Source organism: Uloborus diversus, unplaced genomic scaffold, assembly GCF_026930045.1.
Source record: "Uloborus diversus isolate 005 unplaced genomic scaffold, Udiv.v.3.1 scaffold_1112, whole genome shotgun sequence".
Taxonomy (NCBI): Eukaryota; Metazoa; Arthropoda; class Arachnida; order Araneae; family Uloboridae; genus Uloborus; species Uloborus diversus.
In genome coordinates, this window is record NW_026557780.1 from 24,486 (window position 1) to 47,969 (window position 23,484).

General features: G+C 32.0%; 1 protein-coding gene across 1 annotated transcript; it reads left to right on the top strand.

Annotated features, from left to right (window-relative positions):
• Positions 1-7,979: 7,979 nt before the first annotated feature.
• Positions 7,980-22,970, top strand: LOC129232245 (uncharacterized). The gene is made up of 7 exons (XM_054866453.1): positions 7,980-8,026; positions 8,500-8,550; positions 11,568-17,096; positions 17,268-19,674; positions 20,146-20,274; positions 20,645-20,745; positions 22,874-22,970. Exons 1-6 carry the CDS (start codon positions 7,980-7,982, stop codon positions 20,726-20,728), a joined length of 8,247 nt encoding a protein of 2,748 aa, XP_054722428.1. The 3' UTR covers positions 20,729-20,745; positions 22,874-22,970.
• Positions 22,971-23,484: the final 514 nt, after the last annotated feature.

A 23,484-nucleotide genomic window follows, 5' to 3' on the forward strand; every position in this document is an offset into this window, starting at 1 on the left:
AGAGAGAGAGAGCCTGACAGACAGAGATACTTTCAGCTTTATTATTAGTAAAGATATTTGCTCCTCTTAAAAGCACTCTTATACTCCCTCGGACCCTCCCAACCTTTGCGTGTAACTGCACTTTTTACTTACTTTTTCCTTTATTTTTTCAGTTAGAAAAAAAAAACTTTAACTATAATCTATAATTACCTTAACTGATTTTGCAACCATTAAATGATTACTAGGGGGCTATCGCCCCGCGCTCGCTAACGCTGGCCAACCCCCGGAACTGCTTACGCAGTTCCTTCGGATCGCTTCTAAAATTGGAATAGAAAAAGAACCACATCCAATTTTCGAAAAATCGCTTTGAGGTGCACACCCCCATGCTACAAACTAACTTTGTGCCAAATTTCATGAAAATTGGCCGAATGGTCTAGGCGCTATACGCGTCACAGAGATCCTGACAGACAGAGAGACTTTCAGCTTTATTATTAGTAAAGATTATGTTTTATGTCATTTTGCTGTCTCAAAAGAATATTAGCCAGGTTTATATTATTTCCTTTTCCCCAATGTTCTCTCTTTCCTCTCAAAGTTTAAATAAAATATTTATTGTTTAAATAAGGTCGTTTTTAGTTTTTTAATTATTACTATGTATTCTTTATAAACTTAAGCTGTTGCAGATTGAGGTTCAGTAAAAAACAAAAGTTAATAGATTAAAAAGTCTATTACTGTACTTGAAATGATTTTTTTTTCTTTTTTTGTATTTAGTGCAAAGCATATTCTATTAAATTACTAATCATCTAAATTTCTGAATTCTAAAGCAGTTCTAAAAGTTTTACATAATTAAAAAGTAATGTGAATTGTGAATAAGTACGGTAAATGAAATAAAAAATTATGTGATAGCTTTTTATATTGTAATAAAGATCATTTAATTTACTATATGAATGATAAAATTCATTTCTTTCTTATATGAAAAACTGATTAATTTAGCTTACTTCATTCTTTCGGTTTGTCCTTCTTCAGGTATCTCAAAGATCTCGTCATTCTTCTAAAGTTGTTGTTCCTCCTTCTACAAAGAAAAGAATAGCTAATCAGTTAGGGATTCATAAGCCACCTGAAGGACTCTCCATCCCTCAAGTTAAAAGCTCTAATCCACGCACTTTGTCTAAGGCAGGAAAATTACCCTCACATTCTTTGTTTGGTATGCGTGACCAATTGATGGATTTTGATGAAGAGTAAGTTTATGGTATACATGTCATAAAATACAATACAGTCAGACCTCGATATAAGGTCACCCCCGGGGACTTCACGAAACTGACCTTATAAGCGTGTTGACCTTATAACCGATTCATATATATTCATTGATAAATAAACATTTAATTCATTAAATCACTTAAAAATTTAATGCATTCAAAACTATAAGTTTATTAGGTTATAGTTAAATTGTTTTGAACCAATTTAAATTTTTGGAATCAATGAGAAATTTTGAAATAATTTTTAACTTTCATTTAGAGCAAAGCTGCATTCAAATATCCCCCAGCAAACAACTGATGTGCAACTTACCTTACTTAAAATTGTCATTAATACAGGACTAATGTGTTTTTTCTTTAATTTAAACAAAATGGTTTCTAATTATTTTCTGAAAAATTCTTCAGCTTCTCATGACTGGTAAAAGAGTGCAATATGTACACGCTGAGTGCATACATTACTGCTTCATATTTTAGTATCACTGTCGTAATGCTCACTTGCTACTGCATTCTGTGCACTACCTGCTACGTTAATAGGAAAAACGACTTTTCACTTTTTAAGGATCGTATATTGCGGTGAATTCTTGGAAGTGAATCTGTTAGGCACTGAAATCATTCAAAGAAATCTGACAAAAGTGATCTTATAAGCGATTAATGTATTATGACCTGACCATATATCCGATAATACATGACATAGAATTCCTATTCAGCGAGCTGGGACTTAAGAAAAGTGACCTTATATGCGGGGTGACCCTATATCGAGGTCTGACTGTATATTTTAATTTTGTGAAATAATGAAATGTAAAAAAATTCAGTTTTGTCCTGCATGCTTTATATTATCTGCTACTAAAGCAACAATAAGTAACATGGAATATCAATAGCTTCTGTTTAAAAAAAAAAACTCTGCTCCAATTTCAGAAATGCTTTAAAATTTTGTTGGAAGAATGTCATGCATTCCTCAATCTTCCTACATCCATTAAAAGAAGTTTGTTAATCATTTCAGCTATTTATTGGGCTTTAATATAAAATAATAAAATTCCATTTTATTTTAATCTGAAAATTTAGTTTGAAAACATAAATGAGTTTCAGGAAGTGTTTCAAATCATACTTCCAAATACTGTAAAACTGATCATTAAATCTCTGGTTAAAAATTTAAACAATTTTATAGACAACAATTATGCAATAGAAAAGCTTCTTTTTGAAAGTAGAAGCAAAAAGGGGGGGGGGGTGTTTCTTCTTTTGCTTGTGATTTTTCTATATTGACTTTTATACACTGTATCATAATAGTCATCATTATTGAAACACAATAAGTATAAGGAAGAACTAAAATTGCGTTTGAATTTCAAAATACATTTTACCTTTCTGTAATGTTAAAAAATGTGATTAGCAACAAATTACTGCCCTTAAGCCAGGGCTAAGGCAGAACTACTTGTAATGTACCAACAGCTTGGATGTAATGTTTAGAAACTGCAGCATTGCCATTGTTATGGACTCATCAGTCTGGAATAGCTGAGCTGGAGGCAGATATCCTGTCATTGCAGCTAAGGTTACCTACAAATTGGTGGCTAAAATTAATTTAGCACACCAGTGTGAGTCTGTAAGCAACAAAATTCAGTTCAACTCGCATATTGAAGATAAATGCTTAGGTAATAAGTTGTAAGTTACCACCTTTAGTCCAGGGCTAAGGTAGAACTACATGCAATACATTTCCAGTCCTTTTGTGACATCCAGAGACTACAGTTTCGTCTCACAATGAGAGGACATGCCTCCAGCTTGGTTATTGACTATCCCAGACTGATGAGTCCATAACAAGGACAAAATTGCAATCTCTGGATGTCATAACTGAGCTGTTGGTGCATTGCATGTAGATCTGCCTCAAGGTGGGTAACTTACTGCTTATTACGTAAGCTTTTTACCTTCATTTTACGAGTTGAACTGCATCGTTGCTTGTGGACTCTCGTTGGTGTGCTAAATTAGTTTTATTCACCAGTTTGAAGGTAATCTAAGCTACAATGAGGACATCTGCTTCCAGCTTATTTATTGACTATTCAAGACTGAAGAGTCCATAACTAGGATTTAATTGTAGTCTCTGGATGTCGTATAAATGTGGAGGAATATAATTTGAAACTTTAATTTCTTTGCTACAAAATTATGAAACTCAGGTACTTAATTTTTGTTATTTTAAGTCTTAAAATGATTTTAGGATTCATTTTTATAAGGATGTTGTTTTATTTAGAATAATAACAAATATTTTGTATCCAAAATTGGACATATTTCAAAAAGCGTCAACGCATAAACAATTTTTTTTTTTTTTTAATTTCAAGTGTGGATTTAATTCAGTTAAAATTTTACTGTTACTGTTACTGTTCTTGTGATGGTTGAACTTGGATTTGTACTCTGTCAAAAAAGAAAAAAAAAGATTCAAAAATTTGCACTTAAAAGTAAATTTAAATTAATGGTAAAAAGTTCAAAATAAGTGATGTGCTTTTAGTATGAAATTGTTTAAAAAAATACTTGTTTACATGATTTTTTTTAATTTTAACCATTAAACGAAGTTAATACAAACTAGTCCAATGACATGCATGATTAAAAATAAAAAAAGGATTTTTTTAACCTTTTAAAATATAATAATCTGATTCTCAAGAAAAGTTTTTAAAAAGTGGGTTTGTGAGAAAATTATGTATTTGATTAATCTTATTTTTTGAAGAGGTTTTGAATTATTTCTTAAGAAATTGAAAAACGCTCATTCAATCCAAACTTGGCTTTTAAAGGATGACACGGGACTGCTCTTTCTGAAGTTATATATATATATATTAGGGTGGAACGAAAAAAACAAAGTTTTTATTTTCGAATTGTAATAGTGCAGAAAAGTTGCCATTGGTGAAGACTTACAAAACAAAACAAAAATTTTTAAAATCGGATTATATCTTCCGATCCCACAACGAGCTTAAAAATTAGAAAAAATGGAAAATTTCATGTGTTTTTAGCGATTTTTTAAAAACTTTGCTCCAACGTTTCTTTTTAATACTCTAAGACGGAAAAGTTACGATTGCTGAAGCCTTCAGAAATGTAAAAAAACATATTGAAATCAAATAATACCTTCTGATCGAGGAACAAGCATGAAAAGTAAAAAAAAGGAAGAATTTCATTTTTTCTTAGTGATTAAAAATAAAATTGTTCTTCTTGTTTTTTTTCCCCGATGTTACGGGGAAAAGTCTTTTTAAAAAACCCTATATTACACATAAACATTAATTTATTTCTTGACTTTTAAGGTATCTTCTAAACATGCAAAACTACCATTCTTTACAACAATGAAACATTTTCAAATAATAGAAAGTTATAAAATATTTACAAAATTTACAATCCAGTATACAAGTCTTATTGTTTTACGTGTTACTTGTCAGATTTTTTGGAAAATTCGGGCATAATTGATCTAGATTTCAATGTTGCTCTTATGTAGCCATCTCTTGATTTAAATCCACACACTTTGAGTGAAGCCTCCGTCACTAGCTTCACACATCTTTCGATAGCTTTCGTATGGCAGGGGAACAGTTTTATATCCCAGTCGGGTATAGTGCCTGTTGCAATAAGATTTTCAATGTCTTTGTTAGGAATTTTTCGAAGAAAAGGTGGCGAAAATAGCTTTGTCGTGTTCCAATTAATAATCTCTGTGTAATCTTCTGCTTCGAAATTTAGAGCTGGAATGACAAAGTTTCTAATGCTTTTGCCTTTAGAAACAGACTCCCTGGCTTTTAAGACGTTTTAAACGGTAGTTCTCTTATGTGCCTCCTTTCATCAAACACCATTGCCATTAATAAGTTTTCGGGTTGCGCAAAGAAAAAGTTTCTTTCAATGACAGGGTAAAGAACTTGTTTTAGATTGTCAGGTAAGTATCGACAGGTTTGAATTGTTCTGTAAACATGAATGGCACCGTCTGTGAAATGTTTGCGGTTCTTCATTTCAAACCAGATCGGCTTGTAACATCTCAAAATAAAAGTCACTATGTCTTTTAATTCACCTGATGGGATCGATACACTTACGCACAGTCTAAGGACTCTATTTGCACAAGTGAGCCATCTGGAATGTGAAAGTGGGCCGGGGTCACGATTTGACAAATCATTTGGGCAATTGCCACCTTTTATTGCCTGAGATGTATCTAAAAGATATCTTTGATCCTTGCTCAAGCACTTTCTGTTTACATCTGGAATTGTACAGTCAATTATTTGAAAATCTATTACTGGCAGTTTTTCGCAACCTCTGAATTGTTCTCCTATTGGTCCAGAAAACGAATTTGGGCCAGTTGTTCCACCATCCAAATACCGAAAAAGATGGCGAAAAGGCAATTTAATGAAATGTAATAAACAAATAGCCCATTGCAATGGTCGTCCAATATAATTTTCAAATTGACGAATCGCGCCACTTTTCCACCCAGTATTGATTTTAGTACCATCGCAACCTATGATGGCTAAATCATCCAGTGAAATTCTTTGTTCATTTAGATATGAAACAATGCTATTCACTATGTCTTTGGCTGATCCAGAGTTTGGAGACACGTGGCCAATATAAACGGAATCAAGTTCTTTGATAATAGAATAATGCTCTTCTTTCACTGTTCGCCGAAATTGCTTTGATTCAATCTTATCTATATATAAAGTATCATCTATCATCTTTTCTTCCGTCAAAATAAATACCCCGAACGGAGTCTTGTTTAATGCCACTTTGCAGATCTTTTCTATTTTGGCTCTTTTCTCTCCTAATTTTTTGTCTATCAACAACTTTGGAAGTATCTGTTTCAGTCACAAAGCCAACGTCTTGAAGCACACTGGATGCTATGGCAGCAGTTGCACGATCAGATACGCCGTAACGATCGCTACTTAGTGCCGTAGTTTTCAGCTTAATACTCAACTGCCACCGGGTTTTCTTCTCTGGGTCGGTTGACTTGTAATCATTATCAGTTTCTCTCTTGAGTGAACAACTTGGTTGTACTTCATTTGAAAGATCAGATTCATCTTTCATGACTGAAACGCACTCAGTAACTTTTCGTTTTAAGGCATAGGCTTTTCTTTGAAATATTTTTTTCAACTTTTTTGTTTCCTTTTGGTCCAAAGTTCCAATTTTTCCTGCGCCATGTTTCCTCTGAAGATAGAGAAATCTATGTTCAGAGATCAGTATCTTTTTAGATTTTTCACACGTACATTTCATGTAAATTGGACATTCACAAATGTCTGGGGTCTTTTCACAAGTGTAAATAACATTCATTACGCATTTACACGCAGAGACGTCAAAGAGTTTCCTTGCTTCACTTTTAAATGTATCAATCCTTTCTTTAAACTTTGGTTTATCCTTGTCTCGGTTGTAAGATCTCATGAAATTGAGATATTTTTTGTAGAAGATATCAATGAGCTGAGCAATTCTTTTCAGGGAAACTGCAGGAATCGAAGCCTTATCAAAGATACATTTAACTTTTTGCGCCACTATGTCCTTAACAAGGAAAAACTCACTTTCGTGTTATTGACTTTTCTAGCTAACTCAAATCTCTCTTGAAAGCAACTTTGAAGTACGTTTTCATAAGTAGGGAGCTTATTTGTTGGCAAATCTCTCAGGTGGCCAAATATAGGGCACTCAAAGGACTTTCTCGTAATTCTTTTCTGCAAAGATGGATTCATGTTTGAAACACGTTTAGCAGAGCAAATCGACTTCACACGCACATTAGAAACATTGAGAAATACTGATGCCAGCACGACTGCTTTATTCATTTAAGTAAGATACCTATAGACACAAGCCAACTAAAAAGCTCATAAATTCAAGATCGTGAGGCGCTAATGGGGCGTATTAGATGCATACACTGTACTGAGCGGCATAAGCAAATATGAGTCTCGCGGGATTAAAGGGCCATGTGGACAATTTCACAGGCAGTCTAATACTAAAATATCACATTTGTTTTATAAACAAACGTTCTTATATTAGTATTTCATACTGAACTTATGAGGATCGTTAAACTAAAATAAAAAAAAGGCTGAAAAAGGGCTTAAAGTTTACATTTTTTTCAAACATGTAGGTTCGTTGCGCGATCGGTTGTTTTATTTCAAAAACATATATATATATATACTATATATATATATATATATATATATATATATATATATATATATATATATATATATATTGCTTTGAAGTCTTCACTAAACGTAACTTCTCCGTTCTGTAGCCTGAAAAAGTACATTGAACCAAAAATGTTAAAAATTCGGAAAAAACCTGAAATTCTCAATTTTTTCGATTTTTTTTAGGCTTGTTTCCGGATCAGAAGGTATTATTCGATTTCAATTTTTTTTTTAATTTCTGAAGGCTTTAACAATCGTAACTTTTCCATCTTAGAGTCTTAAAAAGAATCATTAAAACAAAATTTTTGAAAAATCACTAAGAAAACACGAAATTTTCCATTTTTTCAAATATTCAGTCTCGTTGCGGGATCGGAAGATATTATCCGATTTTTAAAATTTTTGTTTTGTTTTGTAAGTCTTTACCAATCGCAACTTTTCCGCACTATTACGATTCGAAAATAAAACTTTATTTTTTTCGTTCCACCCTAATATATATATATTATATATATATATATATATATATATATATATATATATATATATATATATATATATATATATATCAGTATTTTCTTTTAATAGTTATAATTTGCCACTTTTCTTAAGTTCATAGTCATATTTTCCAAAAATTTTAAAGACTTTAAATTTCACCATGCCTTGGTCTCCAAAACTGAAGATGTTTTTAAACAGCCATTTGCTGTAAAAACTTCTGAAAAGGTTAATCTTTTCAGCTCTATACTTAAGTTAATAAATCCTGCTCTATAATAGATACAGAAGTTAATTTCTTCTGTTCCAAGACTGATATGAAAAATTTATTCTTCTCTAATTTTGACACAAACTGTATGAGGACAAAAGAAGCACTGCGTGTGTATCTAGTGTCAGTGTGTGTTACTTGATAAAACAATTAGTAAAATAAGTAATTTAAAATAAATGTATATTATATTAATGTTATTCAATTTATTGAGCTAGATGGGAGAAAATGACATACTGTTATATTAATTGTGCATCATTCTTTATTTATGTTTTTCCAAGTAAACTAATGTACAGTATATGTTTTTTTTTTTTTTTGATTGAATTATTAACAGTCTTGAGTGATTATGTAAATTATTACTTAAAACGATGGTACGTATATTTCCACGTAATCTGATATTCATGTTGTTTTTTTTCTCCAGTTTTAGTGAACTTGCTTCTTCTTCAAGTTCCAATTTACCATCTACTAGTAGGTAAGTGGTTTTCTTTTTTTGCTTGTCTTTCAATATTAGTCCGGCACTTAAGAAAAACTCTAATAAAAATATTCTGAAGTTATTTTGACCTAGTTTTTTAAACTCCTCAAATCTCACCTTCTTTCTCTCTTTCTCTTTTTTGTTCTTTTTGATTATTAATTTTTACTTTTTTTGTAGAGAAAGATAGATTTTCTCCCTAGTAATTGCTTGAAGGAGTAAAATGTTTTAAAATAGTTTGGAGAATTTACATGATTTTAAAAAATCTGAATTTAAGAAAACGTGAATTATTTTTTGACGACAATTTAAAAAAGCACTATAGCTTACTTTTGAACTGATGTTTCCTTTTTGAAAGCAGAAACAAAAAATTTATTAAAAAAAAACAAAAAAACTGCATTATGTTTATTTTAAACTTAATGGAAAAGGAATTTTTTCTATTGTTTACTAAATGACCTTCATTCTAACATATGTCTTAGTTTATACAGTTGTAAGGCTTAATTCTTTTGATAAATGGATAAAAGAGGTTGTTGTGAGTAATCTGGTCCCAGTATTTCCTAATTGTATCCTTCAAAAAATCATACCATCAAAAATTTTAAATGAATTCCACTTAACAGGCTTTTCCTGTCCACCACTGGTGCTGGGCAAAATTGTCTGGCCTTTTTTGACTGTAGATCAAGAGCTCTGCCAGCAATTTTAGCATGTCTTTGTAGTACGACTTTCATGCTGGGGGGAATAATCTTTTTCCACTTCTTAGGGCCTTTACCAGAGATCCCTTTGGTCCCATAAGCAGGGACTGACAAATATTGTAAAATCTTTGGGACCAGATTTTTTTTAGGTGGAAGACAACTTACATTTCTGAGCTAATAGGAAAATCCAGCTTATCACGACTACGAAAAGATTCTTATTCTGAATGACTAGTCCCTAATTTTTTTTTTTAGGCACCCAAGATTTATTGAACCCTGCCCATAATTCCCCCCTCCTTTTTTTAAATACCCGAAAGCTACCCTTTTTTCTTTCTTTCTTTTTTCAATTTAGTCCCTAAAGTTTCTTTTTTATATATATTTTCTGGTATTTTAATTATCAAGAAGTTTATGAAAATCTTCATATTGTTCAACTCATAGCTGTCTTTCATGCTGCAACTAACTCTTGAGCCTCAGCATTTTATTTTGTTTTATTTTCAGCATCTGCACTTCTAATTATTAATGTTAATTAATAATGTAATTTATATGTTAGTTTATAATGAACTAGACTTTTCATAGTTGATTGTCTCATAAAAATTTGTCAGTATGCATGTTTTAATTTTAATAGTCTCACTAAAGTTTAACTGACTACAGTATACTTGAGATAAATCAAAAACCTTGATATTTCAAAAAGTTATTTTTCCCCTTGATTTTGCATATTTATCAAATGTTCTTTTTTCATTTTTATGTCAAAGATTTATTGATTTGAACCATGTTATGTCGAATATTTTTCGAAGTCAAATATAATTTTTCTCGAAAACCGCTGTTTATTGTCTCGAAGCAACTCTAGGAATATTCAGTAAGTTACCACCCTATAACCAGGGCTAAGGCAGAAATACATGAAATACACCTCCAGCTTAGTCAATTCCAGCCAATTACTGCAGTTTCGTGCTTTCGAAAACCATTTCCACCTCCAGCTCAGTCACTTTCCTATGCCGGGCTAATGAGTGCTAATAAGCACAAAACTGCAGTCCTCGGCTGGAATTGACTGAGCTGGCGGTGTATTTCATGTATTTCTGCCTTAGCCCTGGCTATAGGGTGGTAACTTACTGAATATACCTGCCTTGCCTTCAATATTCGAGTTGAACCGAACCATTGCTTCGGTCATTCGTCTGGTCAGTAACTAATTCTGTATTAGCTCCCAATTTGTTTGGCACTCTTGGCTTCCTTAAGTGGTTTTCCACCTCCAGCTCAGTCACTCCTATGCCGGGCTGATGAGTGCTAATAAGCACGAAACTGCAGTCCTTGGCTCGAATTGACTGAGCTGGCGGTGTATTTCATGTAACTCTAGAAATGTTTGCAAAAATTTCACACCCTTCATAATTTCTCTCAGGGGTTAGGAATAATTCAGAGAAGCTTATGTGCTGTCACTTTCCATTCTAAAGCTTGGGGATGTCAGAAGTCCTGAGAAGCCCAAAAAACCTACCTAAAACTTTTCGCCGCCTTCTCACGCCATTTTGTTGGACCTTTTGACTCTATTTCCACCTCTATAAAAAGAGGAGATGAACCCTTTTTTTTCAACTTCTCGTCTTGAGCCATGATTCGAGTTTAATCGTCGGCTGAAATGGAATGGAGGATACCAGTGTTAGAGACACAAAATGGTGCACTCCTTTGCCCAACTTCTTTTGTTCCAGGGCGCTCGAAATACATATGAAACCGTTATGCAACTTGGTAATCCAAATCTTAGATAAGTTTAGTCGTGGTAAATCACTACATTTTGCTACTTCACTAGAGCATTCTTTTTTATCCTTTTTCTCTATTATTTTTCGCTCATTTTAAAAATTAAATTTTTTTTATAGTATTTAGACTTTTTTTCAACTTTCACTTCATGTTTCCACTTATTTTTAACTATGGTGACTAATTTTTAAAATATTTTATTATAATTATGACCGTGTTATCTTGAAAACTCTCAATTTATCTTACCATCCCTTCGACTTCGTGATATCGAGAGTATACTGTATATTATTTGCTACACTGCACTGCTGTCTAAACTTTAAAGCCTGATTGATTGAGATACAAAGATCAGCAACTCTTTCTTATTGGCTATTGATGGAATCCTGTAAGAAATAGCTTGCATATTTATTTCAATGATCTAAATGAAGCATTTTTCTACTTTGAACAACATATGCCACTTAACTGCCCCCTTAAAAATCTGATGTAGAAACTGTAGTCATGAAAATTTTGTTGAGAGTTAAGAATTATATTATTTGAGTACTTATTGAAAAGTAAAATAATTTGCAAGAATGTAATAATGTTTTTTATTTCCTTTCTGTCTTTCAGGCAAGAGCCAGTGGCTTCTTCTTCTTCTTCGGTCTCACATTCACCTTTAGACTTATTGGATAGCATTATGGCTGGCCAAAAAATGCTTCATTCAAAATCTGATAACATAGTTATTGGCTCAGATGGTTCTTTAGCTTTGAAAAATAAAATTCCTCAAAAGAAAAATTCTAACGATATAAAAAGCAATTCATCTCGTACACCTATGCATGTAGCTTTAATCAAAAACAATAAATCTTCATCTTCCAACTCGGAAAAAAACAGTAAAACTTCATCTACAAGCAATGAAAATGCCAGTAAGCTTTCAAAACCATACTCCTCTCCCAAGAAAATGCCTAATGCCAGAAGTAAAGATCAAAACTCTGAGAAAAATGTCAACTCAAGTAGTCGTTTCAAAAATCATAAGATAGATGGCAATCAGTTTGATCGCCTGAAGAAAAAGCAACAAAAATCAAGAGACAGTTCAAGTGAAGGTGAATCAATCGATTCTTACTTAGAAGCTAGTAGAAGTAGAAACGTTAACAGTAAGAAAGTATGTTCTAAGCAAGTAAACCGAAAATCAAACCATGGAAAAGTTGATTTCCAAGTGAAACAAGAACATTGTAGCACTAGTAGTGAAACTTGCATTACTGATTCCTCTGCTAATAACCACTCATTTTTAGATTTACCGATAAAAAAAGAAATAATGTCGGATGATGAGACCAATATTGATGCTTGGGAAAACTCAAGCATGCAGAAAGATATCTCACAAGCAATAAAATCAGAGCCTTATGATTCTTACATACAGCAAGAAAAGCCGAATGTCCCTAAAATATTTTCCTTGAATGGTGAAAAAGATGATGTTGAAGAAGATAGTGGTTGTGATTTCTCTCAAAGTTTAATTGATTCAAGCGAGAGAACTTGTCCTTTAAACAAAAATTCACTTCAAATCTGCAATACATCAAAAACAGCTAATGAATGTAATGAATCACTAGTGAATAAAACTAAAAACCATTTGCGTATAAAGAAAGAAGTTTTATCTGATGATGAAAAAAGTCTGCCAGAGTCACAAGAAGTACAATTTTTGTTTCAAGTACAGCGTTTGAAGAAACATAGAAAATCAAGAACTAATAATCATTTCATTCATGAATCACTTAGCATAGATAAAGCTATTTCTATTAAAAAAGAGAAACTTTCAGAAGATGAACTTCCTAATGAAACAGTTTGTAATTTAATGTTGACTCAAAATAATAGTTTGTGCTGTGCAAAAGAAAATGTAATAGCTTCAAAAGGTCAACAAATCAAAGTCAAACAAGAGATTTTAACTTCAGAAGATGAAAGTGCTCAAATTCCTGAAACACAGATGTTGCCTAAGGTTAATAAATCTTCACTACTCTCGGAAGGCTCAGAGGCATGTTCTCAAAGCATAGAAAATTGCTTAATTAAAGTAGAATGTAATAGTTTAGATGATGACGATGATCTCCCAGCTACTCAAATGTTACCTGTAAAAGAATTGTTTGAGTCCAAATCTAAAAGAGGTATAAGTCCGTGTGAATCGAAATCGACTGATCAAAAAGATAAAATGTTCATTTCCAAGTCGTTGCTATCTGAAAAGAAATTTACCTGTTCAACTGACAGTGAGTTGCCTGCTACACAGTCCTATCAATGTACAGACAATCCACCTAGAAATTCTAAGAAAGTTCCAGTATCAAATAAAAAGCATAATGGAAATTCTGACATTGATTCTGATGAGACTTCACTTTGCCATAAAACTTCTACCTCAAAAGACACTTATGACAAACCTAAAATAGTTCTTTCAAACTGCATACGGGACAGCAATGAATCCTCTCCTTCTCCAGGCTTTCATACTGACACTATAACTGCAAGCACTTACTCAAATGAAACGTGTTCTCAAGATGAAGACGATATACTGCCTCCAACACAGGCAATTTTTGGTAATACAAATATTAAGAACTGGTCTTCTAGTCTGAAGCTTGCTACACAAGGGAACCTGCATCACAGTAAGATTAAAAACCTAAGGAAAGATAACAACAACGATGAACTACCCCCAACTCAAGTTAGTAGTAAATGTTCTAAAAGTTTTACATTGTTTCCTGAATCTTATACTGCTTTAAATGTAGTCAATGTGAAAGAAGAATGCACTTTAAGGGACACCACAAAAGGTAAGCAAAGTATCTACATATCTGAAGAAGATAGTGAACTTCCACCAACCCAAGCAGTTGGTGCTTTTACTAAACCAGTCTGTAAAACTTCAATGCATGTCAATAGCAGTTCTTTTCCATCTTCACAACATGCAGATACTTTTACTGAACGAAACCGTAAAATTTCACAATGTGAAAACTATGATTCTTCTACATTAGAAGATAATGATTTGCCTCTTACTCAAGCTACCAATGCTTTTTTAAAAACAAAAAATAAAAGTTCAGATCAAGGCAATTATGATTACTCGATGTTTGAGGATGAAAACGATCTCCCTCCTACCCAAGCTATTGATGTTTTTACTAAACCTAACTGTAAAATTTTTAAGCATGATAATGGTAAACCTTTTTTGTCTGCACATGATATTTCTCCTATACATGCTGCTACTTTTACAAGACAGAACAATCAAATACCGCAAAGTGATAACCATGATTCTTCTTCATCAGAAGATAATGATTTGCCTCCTACTCAAGCTACCAGTGCTTTTTCTAAATCAAAAGGTACAGCATCAAATCAAGACAATTATTATTGCTCTGATGGTGATGATGAAAATGATCTCCCTCCTACCCAAGCTATTGATGTTTTTATTAAACCTAACAGTAAAACATTGAAACGTGGTAGTTATAATTCTTTTGCAGCTAGAGATGAAAATGATCTGCCTCTTACTCAAGACATTGGTTCTTTTATTAAACCTAAACCTAAGACTTCAAAGCAAAGTACATGTAACTCTTTTACATCTGAAGATGATAATCTACCTCTTACTCAAGCTTCTGATGTGTTTTTAAAACCTAAACATCAAGTTTCAAACCGAGGCAGTAATGATTGCTCAACATTTGAAGATGAAGATAGTCTCCCCCCTACCCAAGCTATTGATATTTTTACTAAACCAAACTGTAAAATTTCAAAGCGTGGTAACAGTGAATCTTTTTTGTCTGCACATGCTAATGATCTTTCTCCTACACAACATGCTGATACTTTTACAAAACAGAACAATGAAATGTCACGAAGTGATAACTATGATTCTTCTTCTTCATCAGAAGATAATGATTTGCCTCCTACTCAAGCAACCAATGTCTTTTCAAAATCAAAAGGTATAGCTTCAAATCAAGGCAATTATGATTGCTCAGATGGTGATGATGACAACAATCTCCCTCCTACCCAAGCTATTGATGTGTTTATCAAACCTAAGTGTAAAACATTGAAACAAAGTAATTATAATTCTTTTACAGATGGAAATGATCTGCCTCTTACTCAACACATTGGTACTTTTATTAAACCTAAACTTAAGACTTCAAAGCAAAGTAAATGTAACTCTTTCACATCTGAAGATGATAATCTACCTCCTACTCAAGCTTCTGATGTGTTTTTAAAACCTCAACATCAAGTTTCAAGTCGAGGCTCAACATTTGAAGATGAAAACAGTCTCCCTCCTACACAAGCCATTGACGTTTTTACAAAACTTAACTGTAAAATTTCAAAGAATGGTAGTAATGGTTCTTGTTCATCTGCACATGCTGGCGATCTTCCACCTACACAGCACACTGATGCTGTTACTAAATTGAGCCATAAAATATCACAATGTAATGACTATGATTCTTCTACATCAGACGATAATGATCTACCTCCTACTCAAGCTACCAATGCTTTTTTAAAACCAAAAAATAAAATTTCAAATCAAGGCAGTTACGATTGTTCTACATTTGAAGATGAAAATGATCTCTCTCCTACTCAAGCTATTGATGCTTTTGTTAAACCTGAGTATAGAACATCAGAACAAAGTGATTGTAATGCTTTTTCATCTAAAGATGAAAATGATCTACTTCCTACGCAAGACATTGGTACTTTTATTAAACCAAAGCTTAAGACATCTGAACAAGGTATTTCTAAGTCTTTTACGAGTAAAGATGATCTATCTCCTACCCAGGCGTACAGTATTTCTAATAAATTGAAACCTGTTTCAGATACCAAAGATCGTCTCGACTCGTCCAAAAATGATTATGACTCACATCATCAAAACGTAGTAGATAGCTCTGCTGAACCAAAGCTGAGTTTAGAAAATTCAAAGAAAACTTTTTGTTATTCTGAGGATGAAAATGAACTTCCTGCAACTCAAAGATTAGATATTTCTGAAGATGATATTGATGACACTGAACTGCCTGCTACTCAATGTGTAGATTCAGAACTCAATTCAAATATGTCTTCCAAAACAGCTAAAGAGCCTTCTAAGAAACTAAAAGCAAATGAAGTTAGTTCTCATACAGCTGGGGAACTAAATCGGGAAATGAAGGAAAACGCACTGGAAGTTGACATGAGTGAAATTCTTTCAAACATTTCGCATGCTGTAAAGATTGTAACGAGCAGTTGTGCTAAGACAGATAAAACTTTTGACTCTGATGGAACTGAAAAGGTTGCATCATCCGAAGACTGTGATAAGCAAGCAGTTTCTAGTGAAATCCAAAAGTCATGCGAAATGGAAAAAGAATATCAAATAAGTAATGATGCAGCGAAAATGCTTAATCAAGACGAATCAGCTGATTCTGAAAATCTAACGATTGAACAGATCAAACAAAAAATTGCTTTGTCTGAAAACCAAAAGAAAAGCTCTCCCAAACAGCTGGGAGTTCATAGACATTTGCCGCAAGTTATTACTTCAGTTGGTCCTAAAAAGCAATTGGTTCTTAAGCCAACCAGACAAAAAACTTTTTCTTTTCTTGATGTAGAAAAGCTAGAATCCAGCAGTTCAAAAGATAGTAAAATCACAACTGATCATTTCAGCAACAGTTCTTGTAGCTCTGATAATAACTTGGAAGCTTTTCAGGAAAAAGACCCTGTAAGTTTTGAGAATTGTCTAGAAAAAAAACAACTTAGATCTAAGTCTGCTTCAAATGAAAATAATGCAAATATTATTGACACCACAGATTCAAACTCTTCACTTCGCGATTTCAATGGCACACAGATTGGGAAAAGCTGGAAATCTAATGCAAATAATTGTGGAGATTCATTTTCACAAAATGATACTGAATTCTCTCCTACCCAATCATTAGAACAGTCTAAATTAGCTTTGAACTTTAGCATGAACTCAGGCATTAATGACGTTAAAAATCTAAATTCTCAAAAAAAGAAACGGAAACAAAATCATGCAGAACATGAGCAGAAGTCTCAGAGCTTACCATTCTCAGATGACGAGCTACCTGCTACACAACAAATCGAACATTGTGGTTTTTTTAATGATAAAATGAATAAAGATTGTAAATTCAATATTAAAGAACACTCATCTAAAACATTGGTAGATCTTTCTATCAAACATCGCAACGAACATTTGCATAAAAATGAGTGTGTGGCTCATACCAACAGTAATGTGTCTGCTACAAAAACAATAAATAAACATGTCAAAAGTGATCTGATAAATAAAGATTTAAAAGAAAGCCACCAAAACATTACAAAAAATAAATCTGATTCCAGCATATGCAAACTAAAACAAAGTTCATACTCAAATAATTTTAGTAAACATCAAAAACAACATTTTCCTGAAAAAAGTATGAATGATACTGATGATTTGCCAGCCACACAGGTAATGGAAACTGATTTTGCACATCTGAAAAACAGTCACCAAAAAATTACATTGACAACGACGAATAACTCTAATGACAGACATCTAAAACAGGCTGGGGAAAAAATGCCTCCTACTGCTTTAAATAAACAGCAACGTTCTTCTTGTAGTAAAAATTACTTCACTGAGTTTGAAAATGATGATGTTTCTGCAAATGACCCTGATGATTTACCAGCTACACAAATGATGGGGGAAGACTTTGCACATAAGAAAAATAGTTGCGAAAAAATTAAATTTATAAAGAGCAATAATTCTGAGAATAGTTTTCAAAAACAGTCATGTGAAAAGTCGCATCCTGCTGCTATAAACAAAAAACAACATGCTTCTTGCAGTAAAAATGAGTTTAATGAGTCTGAAAGTGATGATCTTTCTGCAAATGATACTGATGATTTACCAGCTACACAAATAATGGAAAGAGATTTTGCACATTCGCGAAACGATCGTCAAGAATTAAAGTTTCCAAAGAACAATCGTTCTGACAATAAATATCATAAACAATTGTGTGAGAAGTTGCTTCCTGCTGCTTTAGATAAGAAACAGCGTGACTGTAAAATGAATGATGTAAATGACACTGATGATTTGCCAGCCACACGAAAAATTGATGATATTGGTTGTAACAATAAAAATAAGTTTGGAAATAAACAGAGAAATAATGTTGAGAAGAGTAATTTTGAGAAAAGCTTGAAACATGTAACTGCCACTACAATTTTCAAAAATAAAGAACAAACTGCTGGTATTCAAAGTAATTTGAAAAGCTTAGACACTCGGAAATCATGTAGAAAAAACGTAGATTCACCGTCTTCTAACTTATTTCATCAACAAAGTGACAAAATTGAAAATAATTCTAAACAGTCAAATAATTGTGATAATTTGCAGCAAAAGAAAGGAGCATGTTTGTACAGAAGTGATAAAAAAGAAAATACCAAAAGCAGAAACAAATCCCAAGAAAATGATGATGAATTGCCTGCTACCCAGGAAATAGCGAATGACAAGCATACAAACAAGCAGGATCATAAAAGATCAAAAAAGTTAGAAAAATGTGAATTGTTAAATGAAAATTTGAATGAGTTGCCTTCACATTTCAGTGAACAGAAATCAAAACTGAAAAGAACATCAAAAGAAACTAGTAACAATAAATTTTGTGTTTCACAAAATTCTGAAAATGCCCTCTCTGTCCCTTTGCGTAGTGATAACATCGGAAAGAATGTGGTAAAAGATCCAAGTTTTTCAAAGAAAAGGAAACATTTATCTGAAGTTTTAGAGGATTCTTATGGACAAGTCAAAGATGTTACTAAAAGGACAAAAATTAGTGCCATAGACACTTTTGGTCCAGTTTGTGTAAAGAAAGAAGTTATGTCCCCAAAAAATAGTTTTTGTAGTTCAGAAACAGAGGGTTCAGGTATGAATGAATACTTAGAGTTAAAAAAAAGTGATGTATTGCATGAAATCAAAAAAGAATCTGGTTCTTTTGAAAATGTGCGTATTAAGCAAGAAAAATTAGAAAGCAGTGCAGGAAATGATAATAAGTGTCTGTCTAACCAAGAAAAACCTAAAAATTTTGATTCCCCCATGAATAATAATCTCTTGAAATTAGACATAAAAATAAAGGAAGAGCCGCTCAGTGATGATGAATGTACATCAATCAATTTAAAAAATCAAATTAAATCTCCAAATCTTGAATCACAGCTTCATAAAAATCCTTGTGCAAATAGAACACTGCAAAATCAAGATCCTTTTGTAAGCATGTTGCCTAAGGCTCAACTTCATTGCAAGACAACTGGAGATGAATACGAGTCTGAAAATGTTACCAATCCAAAGCTGCTGAAAGATTCAAGAAAATTTGACGATAAAAGACGAAAAACTCTGGATAAAAACCTAGTGTCTGATAATTCCGCATTGAAGTGTAAAAAAGACTCAGAATATAGTTCTAATAGCAATATTAATGTTCAAAACAAAGTAAAAAAAGTTTTAGGAAATAAAATTGATGTATCACCACTAATAGATTTAACAAGCAAGTCATCTTCTGAAAAAAGGAAAGATAAGAAAACTGCTGTGAAAGATATCTCAAATAATATTGTAAACAAAGAGTGTGCAAAAGAAAATTTACATAGTGCAAAGAGGACTGTAATAGAAGAAAGACATTCTAAAGAGATTAAAACTCAAAATGACAAGAAACATAAAATTACGGCTTTAAATGGAATGGTTGAATCAGGCCCAAAAACAAAGAAGCAAAAGTTGATGCATTATATTGAGATTAAAAAATCTGAAAAGTCCCCAGATGACTGTACAGAAATCAAAAAAGTAATTTCTTATTTATTTATTCTATTTTTTATTTTTTTTTAAATCAGGCTCTTAGGTAAACAACAAAATTTATATGTAGTTAGTTTATTTGTTCAGTAAAATCAAATCAATGAAGTATAAATTAAAAATTCCCTTTAGTGCGAAAGTTAAAAAAATTAATGATGGGACACATGGTTAAAAAGAGCTCACTTTTAATGCATAAGATTTAAGCTATAAAAGAAAAGATATAAAACCAAAGTGAGAGCACAAAAATCTGTCTTTTTTTTTGTGAATCTTTTTTTATCTATAAGCTGCATCTTTTGCTTTGAAAAATAATTCCTTATTACCCTGAGAGAATTTTTTTCTTTTTTTCAATGTGCTTTCTTTCTTTCTTTTTTTTTTTAAATGATTGTTATATGATACTTAGCAAATTGATATTTAAAAGTTTTATTCATTTTTATTTACTTATTGAATTGAAAAATACGTTTACAGGTGGACAAAAAATTGGATTTGAAAGAAGAAATTGCAGCTGAAATAAAACGTATATTGAAGCCTTTTTATGTTAGTGGTCTCATAACTAAAGAGAATTACAAAGATATAATGCGAAAGGCTGTTCCTAAAGTAAGTGTTAGAAATTTTCCTATCTAAAATTGTCAATCACCTTCATTGTTTCCCATGTTAATTATTCATAATTTTCATCTGTTATTTTTAAATCTTGCACTTCATTAGTAACTGGGATGCACGGATTAATCAGCCAAAGTATTCCTTCAACAAAAAACTGATGGATGCATTTATTAACAATAAATAAATGTATTTAATTTCTGCAAACATTACTTTATTTTGTTGTCTAATTGAATTACCATATCGAGTATTAAAAGTTCTCATCCCAACTGGTGCTGTGATTAAAATATATGTTATATGCAACAAGTTAGTTATATGCACAAAAACTTTTTCTTGATGATGTTTGCAGTAATAATTATTTTATTTTCAGGTTTTTCTTAATTGTAATAAAAGTATACAACCTGAAAAAATAAAGAAATTAGTTTTGAATTATGTATCACTGCTGAGTTCTTGACAGAAGATGTAAATAAAGTAAGGAGTTATTAGCTATCAGTTTTCTAAATTTTTTTCCAGAATAAATTATTTTTAGATGTTAAGCATCAACTGTAATAAATATTTTTCAGTTAATATTTTGGTTCCTTGAATACCTACTCTCTCTCTTTTTTTAGTACATAATATTTACTACTCCATTGAAAGATACGTTTTGAGATATAAATTAAAAATACATGTATTTTCATGCATTGTATGTCTGTGACTATAGTACTAACTCAAATTTACCACAAAAATGCACTTTAATGTATTGTCTTAATATGTATAAAGTGAAGAAAAGGAGAGTCCGAGCGGACATGATTCAGTTGTTTTAATTCATCAAAGTGAAAGATGTTAAAGGATTAAAGTTTAGCACAAAAAGCAGGACAAGCGGGTATTGGTTTAAGCTATTCAAATCCCAGGTAGCCTGGAACTTTACACAACATGCAATTTTAGGCATTGATGAACAATTCTTTTTTCTTATTCAGCATTATTCAATGAATTTAACTTAAAAACATTTTTATTGCTATATTTTTCAAAATTTCATTGATGTCACCTCATTGTAAAATATTTCTGTATGCTGCATGTTTTTATGGATATGTTAATGTCATTACATAACTAAATATTACATAAAGTCTAAATATTACAGAACTTATGTACTTTGCATGTTTTTACAGACATAATAATGTCATGTAAATTAGGAGAAATTACTACTTTAGTAGAGTCGCGAGCACTTGGAACAGCTTACCAGAAGAGGCGGTAATGGGCAAGAAGTTCAATAGCTTTAAGAGGGCCATAGATCTTCATTGGGGACTAATAAACTGACTAGGACCAGCCTAGCTGGGCCCAGAGCTTGTTGCTGGTCGTCACATTTGTATTTGTACAGTTATCTAATGACTACAGGTAAAAAATGCCTTTTTAAGTAAACTAGTTTGACGTGTAACCAGCATTGTTTTGTCATCATTTCATAAATAAAAATTAGCTCTACTTCTCCAAATTCAGAAATTAATCAAGTATAAAGACAGACACATCAATAGTGATTAAACTTCTTCAAAAGATAATTTTAGAACACAATATTTTGAAAAAAATAGTTGTACGCAAAGCAAAAATCTTTCAAATAATGCACTAGCACAAAAGAACGAACAAACACTAAAGACATTTGATATAAAAAAAAACCTGTTAAACAAAATAGTAATAGTAAAGTTATAATAATGATAATTGCTAGGTGTCCATCAGTACTTGTGTCATGCAAATTCAAGGGTGATTTGGAGGCAGGCACCCTTGAATTAAATGCCCACCCTTAAACTAAATGCAACAAATTTTCTACATGAAAACATGTTCCTACTTCTCCAAATGCTCCAAAGTAAAAAAAAAACGATGCAGTTCAGGTCTCCTAGATTGACAGTGCTTGCTGTTGAAATATACTAATAAACTAGATCCCAATCTACTTAAAATGAATACACTTTTAGATGGCACCTCTTCAACAAAAAGAACCACCCAAGCTCCATAGTCTTCTAAATTGTCCCTTTTTTAGTTGCTAGTAGCAGCTCTGAAAAAAACTAGAATTTTTAAGAAAAATAAATCTTAGATTTCAATTGCATTTTCCAGAATATACTTTGGAGTGCTAAAAAAAGGTCGGTAGATAATACGCAGCGGCATATAATCTGTTGCTTCCTGTTACTAACAATCGATGGAGTAAAAAATCATATTTGCAAGGCAAAAATAGCTTTATATTTTTGCTCAGTATGCTATGTGTTGTGAACTAATGAGAAAATAAAAAGAGCTATCATAAACCGAAAGCAGATGCTAAAACATTGTTGCACAATTACAGCAAAATGCTAATTAGACATATGACATATAGATCCAAAAAACAAGTATAAGCTATTATCTTGCAATGTTTAAAACATGTAATAGTCGAATGATTTTGAACATCTAAAATTGAAAATAAAAATATTCGCTGCTGCTTATTTAAATTTTATGATTAATCAAATGTCAATTTATCATGCAGACTTTTTTAGGTTTCAAATTTGTTGCCCACTGATGAAAAATTTTTTGTTGTGTGTGTGTGCATTATTTTGACTACAGTTATTATGCTTATTTATTTTCCTCTTCTTTTTTTTTTCTTTTGTAGATAAATGAGCTACCAGTGCCTTTCAAAATGTACAGAAGAAATTAATATATTTATTATTGTAAATATTTGTCATACTTTTAATAAAATTTTTTATTCTTGTAATAATCCTTTTACTTTAAACATTTAAATAGCAAAAACTAGAAAAATTTTCTATCATTAGTAGTTTGTACTAACTAGTGGTTTTCTAAAGTTTTGCAGATAAGTAATGAATAAAATTTTTAATTTGTATTAACTGCTTCTGCAGCATGAATATACATAATGTACATCAAACCATAACCCGCAAAAAGAATCATAGATATACTTTCTGTACATCTGAATTGTTAGGTTTTAAAAATAATTGAATGGTTTTGGGTTATAGTTAGTTGATTTGCAGTTTGGTACTAATTCATATCCAGTTATGTTGCTTCATATTTTGGTAACTGACAAAGCTTGTATGCAATACCATATCTGGGGCGAGCAACTCGGGGCCTTTGCCCCAGGTAGAATTCTCTTCGTGATAGTAAATTTCACCCTATTTCTGTGGGGTTTTTTCGTTGAAACTTGATACAAGACTTTGAAAGAAGATGGGTAAGGGCGGCAGTTTCAAGATTTGCCACAGCTGGAAAAGATCT

Coding starts and splice junctions, on each gene's coding strand:
- LOC129232245 (XM_054866453.1), top strand. CDS start 7,980: ATGCCTTGGTCTCCAAAACTGAAGATGTTTTTAAACAGCCATTTGCT. Junction 19,675..20,145: donor ACTGTACAGAAATCAAAAAA/GTAATTTCTTAT, acceptor ATACGTTTACAG/GTGGACAAAAAATTGGATTT. Junction 20,275..20,644: donor TGCGAAAGGCTGTTCCTAAA/GTAAGTGTTAGA, acceptor TTTTATTTTCAG/GTTTTTCTTAATTGTAATAA.